Consider the following 11121-nt stretch of genomic DNA (forward strand, 5'->3'; position numbering starts at 1 on the left):
ACTCTTTGACGGGCATCTCCCCATTCCCCACCCCACCCCCAGCCCCTGGCAACCACCATTCCACCCTCTGCTCCTATTAGTTTGACTTTTTAAAATTTGTCCTTCCCTGTCTGGCTTCTTTCACTTAATACAATGCCCTCCGGGTTCATCCAGGTTGTTGCAAATGGCAGGAGTTCCTTCTTTTTTTTGTGGCTGAATGATATTCCCCGTGGTGTGTGCATCCCACATTCTCTTTATCAGCTCATCCGCCGATGGACACTTAGGTTGTTTCCATGTCTTGGCTATTGTGAATAACGTTGCAGTTAACGTGGGGGTGCAGAGAGCTTCTTGAGATTCCTTCAGATATATGCCCGGAAGTGGATTCTGGGAGCACATGGCAGTTCTAGGGTTAAATGTCTGAGGAGTCTCCATGCTCTTTTCCAACTGGCTGCGCCATTAGTCACTGTCTCCAGATGCTGGGCAATATTCCATCAGGCACACCCCCCACATTACACTCTGGGCAGACACGTAGGGCAGTTCCAGTCCCTGTGACCCAACGGCACTGCCGTAATCATCTTCGTGGTGTCCCGGAATGGAGGGACATCTGGTATGTTTGCCCAGAAGTAGAATTGCAGGGATCAGGGCAGATATGCATTCCTAATTCCGCTAAATACCTTGCAGAATGGCTCTTCGGATGCATGCTCCCAGCAGCAGTGCATAAGGTTCTCACTTCCCCACATCCTTGCCAGCACTTGACTTCGGCTCTTTTTTGTCACTCAGATGGCTGTCAAGAGGGGGCTCATTGATGGTTTAAATTACACTACATTACATTAGATTCAGGAGTTCCTTCCCTGTGGACTGCATCTTTATATCCTTTGCTACTGCTGAAATTTTCCCTTGGCCTCCGGGCTCCTTCTCCGCTGGGTGTCTGCCCTTCTCCACACCGCCGTTCTTCGGCCTCGGAGGCTGAGCTGTTTGGCTGCCTCAGATCTCTCCCTTGCCACCTGGCTTCCGGTGGCAGCAGGAAATCTGAGAGAGGAAGAGGGGGGAAGTGAGGATATTGACTCTTCCAGGTCCTTCCCTGCCAACCAGCTGGGAGCTAGCTGCCTCCGGCAACCAAAAGTCACAACGGACTGACAGACGCAGCTCCTGTTGGGGGAAAGGGGGGTCTCTCCATGCAGCTTTCTTTCTTCTTGGGTTCCTGGAGGTGCTAACAACTGCCCCCTGTGGGATACCTGGGTCCCTGCCCTATTTCTTGTGGCTTCCCTAATCTGGCTCATCCTTCGTAAATCATTGTTTATTAAAACATCCTCCAGGGGCGCCTGGCTGGCTCGGTCATGGAGCGTGCAACTCTTGATCTCAGGTTTGTGGGTTTGAACCCCATGTTGGGTGTAGAGATTAGAGATCACTTAAAAATAAAATCTTTAAAAAAAAAAGAGTCCCCCAGGACGCCTAGGTGGCTCAGTCCTTTGAGCGTCTGCCTTCAGCTCCGGTCATGATCCCAGGGTCCTGGGATTGAGTCCTGCGTGGCGTGGGGGGGGGGGGGCCTTGCTCTGCGGGAAGCCTGTTCCTCCCTCGCCTGCTGCTCCCCCTGCTTGTCCTCTCTCGCTCTCTCTCTTTGGCAAATAAATGGATAAAATCTTTTTAAAAAAAATCTTTCAATTAGCCATTTCATGTATGCTGTCTGTTTCTTGCTGGGTACCTGATACACCGTCACTGAGCTGAAATTTTTCATTTTCATGCAGTCAATTTCGCTAAAATTTTTTTGGCTTTTGGGTATTTGCTTTAGAGGTCTTATTTATGAAGTCCTTCTGTACCCCTAGATAACAAGACTATCCTTCCTTCTTTTTTTTCTTTTTTTCTATTACTTCTGTACTGTACTTTTATCTTTTCTATTTAGGTCTTGAATCTATCCAGCATCCACCTTTGTATGTGATGTTAGGTATGATGAGTGGGGAAACAAAGGCAGAAGAAGAAATTATTAAATTTCCTTACTATTTACAGCCCATTGACAAGTCTTAAAACAGGCAGAGTGACCTTCCTCTAGGGACTCAGCTGCCTTGATGTTGACACTTTGCTAAGGGCAAAAGGCAATCTTAGCCCAACCCCCAGGATCCTGTAAGTCTACTTTAACATATAAAAATTCCTTTGGAAACTTCCTTTATCTCTACCCCCCAGGATACAACTTGGCAATCACCCCCCAAGCATATGACCCACCGATAGACATCTGAAGGGGCTCGTGACTCAGGTTTTATGAGACGGTCGGTTGTAAATGACCTTTTCCCAACAATAGCCAGCCCCCTCAGGATCCTGGAAACCTTGCTTCCAAATTCCTTAGAGACCTAACACTACCCCTAAGCCCCTCCCAACTTGAAAGTTTATAATGGGCCACTCCTCATGACCCCGGCTGCTCTTTTCTGCCCACGGGTCCTGGCGCCATGCTTTAATAAAACCACCTTTTTGCACCAAAGAAATCTCAAGAATTCTTTCTTGGGCGTCGGCTTTGAACATTAACGTCTTTCCTACATCAAGACACGGCTTTTTTTTCCCTTCATATGGAAAACCAGCTTTCCCAGCATCCTTCCTCCACCAATTTGAGGTGTCCATTTACTGTATATTAAGTTCTAATTTGTGCATATTCTGTCTCTGAGCTCCATCTTCCATACCACTGGTCTGTTTTGGTATTGTTACCATATCGTTTTTACCACTATGCCTTTGTAATATGTTCTAATGTCTGGTAAGTCTGGCTTCCCTTTCTCCTGATTTTTGCTTCCTTTTTTCCCCAAATTGATTTTTATCTTTCTCTCTATATATATTTTTTTTATTTATATTTTAAGTAATCTCTACACCCCCAACTTTCTATATTTTTGAAAAAGATTAAGTTGCTTTTACAAATCCAACTGAAATGTGTATGTTATTGCACGGAATTTATATATTAACTTGGAAAGAATTTTATTTTTGTCTTGTATATTCTTTGTAGATTAAAGTGTTGATAGCTGACCAATGCACCTGCCAAAGCTTCTTGTTAGGTCTAATTGTTTGTTGATGGTGTTGACTTTCCGGGTAAATGATCGTGTTGTGTTATCTCTTCCTTTCCAATTCTTACACCTCCAATGCCTTTTCCTGCTTTCTGCAGTTTGGCCAGGATCCCCTGATGGTTGTAAAACAACAGCACTAATAATAGTGGGGCATAAACTTCTAATTGACCGGATCCCCTGATGGTTGTAAAACAACAGCACTAATAATAGTGGGGCATAAACTTCTAATTGACCCCAATCCACAGTCTCCCCTTTACGGTACACCAGGAGTCAGCAAACGTTTTCTGCAAAGAGTCAGACAGCAAATATTTTTGGCTTTGCTGACTTTGTCCTAACTACTCAATTCTACCTCTAGCCTGAAAGCAATCACAAGCAGTATGTAAACAAATGAGCATGGCATGTTCCAATAAAACTTTATTTACATTCGAGTCCCAGTGAAGTCGCCAAAAAAACAAAACAAAAACAAAAAAAACACCTTTATTTACAGGGGCGCCTGGGTGGCTCAGTAGTTAAGCATCTGCCTTTGGCTCAGGTCATGATCCCAGGGTCCTAGGATCGAGTCCCCGCACTGGACTCCCTGCTCAGCGGGGAGTCTGCTTCTCCCTCTCCTGCTCCCCCTGCTTGTGCTCGCTCGCGCTCTCTCTCTCTCAAATAAATAAATAAGGTGTTTACCTTAATTTACAAAAACATGGGAGGGCCACCATTTGCTGATTCCTGCGCCATTTCAGTAAAATCCCCTTGCTTTTAGCTGAAATCTGACCCCCTGGAGTATAGAGTCCACTTCTCAGTCCCATTTGGGGCTATTGCCTTGGGACCAGTTCTCATCGAAGAGATGCAAGCTGAAGTGCATACTGCTTCCAGAAGTGTCCTCACAGAGAGGTACTTCTCTCTGACTCTTTTCTCCTTTCTCTTGCCTGAAAGGTGTCGTGGCTGGAGCGGGGCAGACATCTTGGAAGACTGACAGAATCTATATAGTGAGATTGTAACTCAACAAAAAGAAGTAACTGAGGTCCTAAAAAAGGTTGCCAAGTACTTTTTCCACATTATGCAATTTTGTTCTTTTGTACTCCATTGGTCTTCTGTAATCCCTAAGTCTATTTTAATAGATTTTTCTTTTAAAACATCTCTTAATTCTTTTTTCTTTTTCCAAGTTTTTATTTAAATTCCAGCTAGTTAACATATAGTGCAGTATTAGTCTCAGGTGTAGAATTTAGTGATTCATCTCTTCCATACAACACCTGGTGCTCATCACAAGTGCCCTCCTTAATCCCCAACACCTGTTTCACCCATTCCCACCCACCCCACCCACCCCACCCACCCCCACCCCCGCGTGACCATCAGTTTCTTCTCTAAAGTTCAGAGTCTGGTTCTTGGTTTGTCTCTTTTTGTTTTCCCTTTGCTCATTTGTTCCATTTCTCAATTCTACATATGAATGAAATCATTTGGTATTTGTCTTTCTTTGACAAACATGTGTTTTTGTTTTTATTTATTTGAGAGAGAGAGTGAGAGAGAGAGCACAAGAGGGGGGAGGGTCAGAGGGAGGAGCAGACTCTCGGCTGAGCAGGGAGCCCAATGCAGGACTCGATCCCGGGACTCCGGGATCATGACCTGAGCTGAAGGCAGTCGCTTAACCAACTGAGCCACCCAGGCACCCCAAACATGTTTTGTTTTAAGATTTTGTTTATGTGGGGCACCCACTCCCCCTGCTTGTGTTCCCTCTCTCACTGTCTCTCTCTGTCAGATAAATAAATGAAATCTTTAAAAAAAAAAAAAGATTTTGTTTTTTTATCTGACAGACAGAGAGCACAAGCAGGGGGAACAGCAGAGGGAGAGGGAGAAGCAGACTCCACGCTGAGCAGGGAGCCCGATGCGGGGCTCTACCCCAGGACCCCCGGATCGTAACCTGAGCCAAAGGCAGCCGCTTAACTAACTGAGCCAACCAGGCGCTCCTATTTATTTAGGGGGGGGAGGGGCAGGAGGGAAGGGGAGAGAATCTCAAGCAGACTCCCCACTGAGCAAAGAGCCTGATGTGGGGCTTGATCTCATGACCCCAAGATCATGATCTGAGCTGAAATTAAGAGTTAGACACTTAACCAACTGAGCCACCTAGCCTCCCCAATGTATTATCTTTTTAATACATCATTTGATTGGGTTTGCTAATGACTTATATAGGAATTTTATCTTTCTGGTCCTTATAGTGGAAATTCTCTATTCAAAATTTGTTAAAACTCGCTTGATGGCCCAGTATTTGCTCATTTTTTTTTTTAAATGTCCCAGTGTACTCGAATAGAATACATACACTGGTAGATGATTTGTTAATAAATCCCTGCTTTCCATTCTGAGGGGTTTTATTCTTTTTCAAGTCCCTTGAGTTGAAACTTAGCTTATTTCCATTCAACCTTGTTTTTTAACAAATGTGCTTCAGTCTATATACCTTTCCTCCCGAGAACTGCTTTAGACCATCCCACAATCTCAGTATGTAGTGCTCTGCTCGTTCATTTCTCAATTACCTGACTGCTTCACTTTTATTTTCTCTTACAGTCAAAGTTATCTGGAAAGATGGTGAGCCCTTCATATGCTGATAGATCTGTCTCTGTCTCCACTTTTGTCTTCATTCAATGTTTGCTGATAATCCAGTGAGTGTCTGCAAAGTCTTAATCTGTTCGTTCCGTGAACTCCCATCCTGGGTTGTGGATTCTGTTTATTTGGGGGCTTCTCTGCCTCGCTCCTGGTTTTCTGGCTTTCTTTGCAGGTTTAGCAGTTCTCGGTGGTAGGTTCATCTTCATGTTCACTGTATTTGTTGCCTGTCTGTGGATACTACCTCTGTCCCCTGTAATGCACGCAGCGGACACCAGTGAGTTTCATGCAAAGCCTCTGAAGCACCGGACACATCGGGGTGACTCTGGTCCTAGGGGAACTGCTGCAGGTGCAGCGGTCCCCAGCAACGGGACACCGTTACCGGGGAGACTCAGAACAGAAGCCCTAACTCCCATCCCTGTAAGCACCAAAGCCCATGGGGTTCTCACCAGGCCCCGCGGCCTGCCCCAGGCTTCCCACCAACCAGCCCACTCCCGATTCCTAATGCCCAATAACCAGACAACGCATGGCACGTTTAGAGTATTTCTGGTCTTTTTACTCTAAAAAAGGACGACCATACTCTGCAGGCTGCGGCAGGTGACAGGGGTTTCGATCTCCCCGCCCCGCCAAACGTTCCTCAGACAGCGTCTTTCCCCTTCCCTTAAAACCCTGGATGAGCCATCCCCGAGACAGTGGAGGAGCACCCCCCCCCCCGACGGGAGGGTCACGGGGCAGGTGGAGGCACCGAGGAAATAAATTAGGGGAGAGGAGGCTCCTAGCTGGCCGGCTCGCGCGCTGTCTCGCACACCCAGCGGTAGGGTCTCTGGCACACGTCGTCGTTCCAGCGGCCGTCGTCGGTGAAGTGCGCGCAGTCCTCGCCTCCCCCGAGCCCGTGCCCGTACCAGTCGTCCGGCTGCTCGGGCCTCCAGTTCCTGCGGAGACGAGCGGATGTGCGCCCCCACCGCCCCCTCCAGCCGAGCCCCGGGGCCACCGGGGCGCGCACACTCACTTGAAGCCCGTCTCGTAGTCCGTCCCGTCCACCCACTTCCAGAGCCCACTCTGGTCGGTGAGGCCCATCCAGGTGTTCACAGGACCCATGTGGTGCTGGACAAACTTCTGGGGACAGGGGAGGGGGTGGTGAGCGCCCCCCGGAGCCGCCAGCCCCGCCCCCCGCCCCTGCGCGCCAGTCCCCGGGCGCTCACCTGCTCCTCCCAGGAGCCCACCACCACCAGGTGCGCGCTCTCCAGCTGGCAGTAGCGGTCCGCCTCGGCCCAGGACTTCCCGGAGCGGGAGAACCAGTAGCAGCTGCCCTCGTACTCCAGCCAGTTGACCGGGCAGCAGGCCCTCGCCGAGCCTGGGGGGCAGGGGAGGGCGGGGGCGCTGAGGAGCGGCCGGCGGGGCGGGGGGCGGCCGAGCGCGCGCGCGCCCCCGCCTCCTCCTCACCGTTGCCGTGGAGGACGGCCATCTGACAGCTCAGGCTTCGCAGGTCCGACACGAACTGCTTCACGTGCAACAGCAGGCCCGAGTGATCTGGGGGGCGGGGAGCGGGCATCACTCACGCGCGCCGCCACACCCCTGGGTTTGGCCCGAGGGCCCCCCCGCATCACACATGCGGGGTCTCTGACCTTCGCTCAGGTCCTGCTGCTGTTTCTCCAGCTGGGACTCCAGCGACTTCATCTTTCTGCCCACACTTCCTCCTGGGGGAGACACCTGCTCAGCGGCACCCCCCCGCATCCCTAGCGTTCCACGGCCCCCCAGCCCCAGCCCCAGCCCCAGGCCCCCTCACCCTGGCTGCTCAGGGCCTTGACCTCGACCTCGGCGCTCGCTGTTAAGTTGCTGAAAGTCTCTCTCAGGGCCTGCAGCTCCGCCCGCAGCCTGGAGTCTGGGCGGGGGAGACGGTGTGCAGTGGGCAGAAGGGGGGGGCCGCGTCCGCCGTCGCGGAAGCCAGCCCCCTCCCACCCCCGCCCCCACCCCCGCCCCAGCCCCCGGCGTGGCTCCCCTCCCAGCCCACTCCCAGGGCACCCACTCTGGGATCCGATGACACAGACAACCACCAGCAGCAGGAGGCCGAGGCCCAGGGAGAGCCGGAGGAGGCAGGGTCCCGAGCAGAGCCGCCGGAACAGCGGCTGCGAGGCGGGTGGCCCTAGCAAGAGGGGGGGGCATCGCGGTCTCAGGGACACAGGGGCACCCGGGCAGCTCTGGGGCCACCGGACGACAGCGGGCTAAGGCTCCTCTCCTGGACGAGGAGGAACCGTAGGGATTAAGAAATCTGGGTGGTTGGGGACCCTGAGCGGCCAGGGGCAGCTGGAGGGGGGCCCCCAGCTTGGCCCCGCCCCAGGCCGCCCGGGCCCTGAGCCTCTGCTGACACCTAGTGTCCGGCCTGTGTCACAGACGCTGATGAGCCTCTTCGAGCCTAGAGCTTGCCGGCCGCAGCCCGAGGAGTGGGTGGGGGGACGGGGTCGCTGCCTCCAGCCCACCCCAGAAAGGGGAGGAAAGGGGAGGAGGTTTCTTCCTCTCCCCATGAACCCCACTGCCCTGGCTGGGCGCAGGGACAGAAGACCAAGCAGCCAGAGTCCCCCGAGTTGCCCCCACCTGCAGCCCTCCCCCTACACCCATCCCCAAGGCCCCTCCTGCTCAGCCCAAACAGCATCCCTGCTCGCAGGAGAAAGAAGGGGGGCTTGTTTCTGTTGGATGGGGGCCTCATCCTCCTTGGATACTTGGTCCCTTGGCCTCCTCACCGAAGTCTGACCCCTTGACCAAATGGCCCCGGGCACCTGGGGCACTCACGCTGATACACACTCACACACAGGGCCAAGGCTCACCAGGTGTTCGAGGGAAGAAGGGGGACCTAACACCTCCCAGTTACTCCTGGGCCCCTGGATCCGCACCCCCCCCCCCAAGCTCCTGAGCAGTGGGCGTCGTGGCAACGCTCAGGAGGCCTGCAGAGGCCTGGGAGTCCCGTCACAGAGAAAGGGGCTCCAGCCCCACAGCCTCCACGTCCCCCAAGAGGGGACGGCTCAGACCATCTCCTGGTGAGTGGGGCAGACCCAGGGACAGGGGCAGGGTCACAGGAGGAAGGGGGAGCTGAGGCAAGGGTTCAAGAGCCACCTCACGCTCACCTTTCAGAACTGGAAGGAGGTGTCCCCTTACCTTGTCGGAGCTGATGGTCATTGTCCTCGTTGTCCAGATGCTGAAGATCTTGATAGTCATTTGTCATGGTAGGGTTGGCTGGACCTGGGCCTGGGACAAGGCTGGGGTTAGGGCTGAGGTTGGGGCCCAACGGAGCCGGGCTGTGGGGTCCAGTCCGTTTCTAAGCAATCGGTGGCTATAGGAAAACATTCTTTCTCCCATTCGCTCCCAGGCCTGACATCCAGACTTCTTCCTCTGAAGTTTTCCTGCCCAGCACCCCCCGCCCCACCCGTCAGTCCCGGTCCCCTGCCCTTCCTCCCCTTTTACTTGCTGACGGTCTTGAGGTTGGTTCCTGGATCCCTCAATGCTGTGCAGATCCTAGGCTAAGAAGGGGGCTGAAGCCTGGAGACTTGGGATGCACGGACAGCCCTACAGCCCTGGACGGTGGGAGGGGAGGGAGCAGGGTCCATACAAGGGCCCTGAGCACTGCGTGTCTGCGTCTGCGTCTGCGTGTGCGTGTGCGTGTGTGTGTATGTGTGTGTGTGTCCCAACACTCGGAACCTGGCATCCCCAGTGCCCGGGACTTTGGACAGTAAACAGAGGTGAAAAAGGATTTGGAACTCAGGGGATGTGTGGAGTGGGAGTGGGGGATGGGTCGCCCCTGCTTTCCTCCCCAGGGAGGGGGAGTCTCCTGGTCTGTCCCTCTCCCCCTCATGCCCCTGCCAGTCACCCCGCTAATCTCTGCAGGATTTGGGATGGGGAGCCAGTCCAGAAGGCGCCATGGGAGCATGCACCCTGCCTCCTTTCACTTCCTGCTGCTAAATTTCCCAGAATTGTTGGTGTTTCCAAATATCCCTGACCAGGAAGAGGGGGCCTCACGCTCTGCTCTTGCCCAATCCGGGCTCTGACCCTGGCATCTGAGCCTGGGCCCCAGCCTCCCGTGGAGGCTCAGCGGCCAGGCTCTCGGGCTTGGGGCTCGCTGGCTTCACTCTCCCAGGGAGCAAAGTCCTCCAAGCAGCATGGGGGTGGTGCGGGGAGAGACAGGTGAGCAGTTTTTTCCCACCCCAGCTGGGACTGGTGCCAACAAGCTCCCATCGGCTCCTATTATGTGCCCAAGACTTCTCATCCCGGAACTCCTCTCATGAACCCCAGAGCTTAGTCCCATTTGCAGATGAGGGAACAGGCCCAGCAGGTAAGAGCTTACCCAGGGTCATAAAGTGCAAGGAAGGAGCAGAGGGAGGTCTAGAATGTAAGCCTCCCGACTCCAGGACCTGTGCTCTGTCCCCAAGCCACACCCAGAACCGGGATCCCATGCCATCACCGCGGCTGGGCCCTGGGGTCTGCGAGAAGCTAAAGTGCAGACCCTCACAGCCCCACGGGGGTTTCAGGGAGGAGTGTGTTGGTTTGAATTATGCTAAACTGGAAATTGGGCAATAGTAAAGATGTTAATTAGTCTCGCTTTAGGCCCCACATGAGAGGGTGTGCAAACCTTATGTTACAGTCATTTCAATGACAGAACTAGACTTTATTATGAGAGTTTTACATTATATGAGACCTTAGGAATGTGGTCCTTGCATGAAATATGAAAGGCCTGGGCGCACCCTCATCTGTCTGTGTCCTGAAAAGCCCCCTGTTGTTTGCACGCACTGGGACTGTGGCCAGTCATCTTGGGGACTGTAGGGCTGTGAGTTTAGCATTCTCTGATATCATCACTCGCAATCTGGTTTATTCAGGCAAACAAACCTATGCTGCTTTGGGCACAATAGTAGTTCCTCTTGCAGAAGCAGTGACTGGGAGGTAGCACAAGAGGGCTTCTGGGTAACGGAAACACTCAGCTTCTCGATCTGGACCCCGGTTGCATGGGCGTGTTCCATTTGTGAAACCGAAGAAAGCTGTGCACTTCGGATTTATGCCTTCCTCTGTTTGCATGTTACACTGGAATACGATGTTTCTGAAATCTGGTTTTTACCTGTAACCACGAACCCCAAACCCACTGATAAGGGAGCAGGATGCAGATCGGAGCTGACAAATCCTCTCCAAAGCCAATAGCTTTAGAATGGGAGTCCGAGGTGATAAAACAACGTGAAGGGGGTGCCTGGGTGGCTCAGATGGTTAAGCGTCTGCCTTCGGCTCAGGTCATGATCCCGGGGTCCTGGGATCGAGTCCCGCATCGGGCTCCCTGCTAGGCGGGGAGCCTGCTTCTCCCTCTGCCTCTGCCTCTCTCTCTCTCTCTCTGACTCTCATGAATAAATAAATAAAACATTAAAAAAAAAAAAACTATAAAATTCTTAAAAAAAAAAACAACGTGAAGAAAGCCAGACACACATGATACACTGACCGACCGGGCCACTAATTTACAAGTGAGTCTCCTGCAAAATACCAGAGACAGTCCGAAGAA

General features: G+C 52.7%; 1 protein-coding gene across 2 annotated transcripts; it reads right to left on the reverse strand.

Annotated features, from left to right (window-relative positions):
- Positions 1 to 6128: 6128 nt before the first annotated feature.
- Positions 6129 to 9277, reverse strand: LOC118519064 (asialoglycoprotein receptor 1-like). 2 transcript variants are annotated; one of them, XM_036066274.2, is made up of 9 exons: positions 9051 to 9277; positions 8745 to 8834; positions 7621 to 7737; positions 7381 to 7476; positions 7220 to 7291; positions 7038 to 7124; positions 6797 to 6948; positions 6604 to 6710; positions 6129 to 6526 (listed from the first exon to the last, which is right to left on the reverse strand). In XM_036066274.2, the coding sequence occupies exons 2-9, from the start codon at positions 8809 to 8811 to the stop codon at positions 6370 to 6372; spliced, it is 855 nt and encodes a 284-aa protein (XP_035922167.1). In that variant the 5' UTR covers positions 8812 to 8834; positions 9051 to 9277; the 3' UTR covers positions 6129 to 6369. The 2 variants fall into 2 exon arrangements, with proteins under 2 accessions (XP_035922167.1, XP_035922168.1); XM_036066275.2 differs by lacking the exon at positions 7621 to 7737.
- Positions 9278 to 11121: the final 1844 nt, after the last annotated feature.

This window comes from Halichoerus grypus, chromosome 2 (assembly GCF_964656455.1).
Source record: "Halichoerus grypus chromosome 2, mHalGry1.hap1.1, whole genome shotgun sequence".
NCBI classification, from domain to species: Eukaryota; Metazoa; Chordata; class Mammalia; order Carnivora; family Phocidae; genus Halichoerus; species Halichoerus grypus.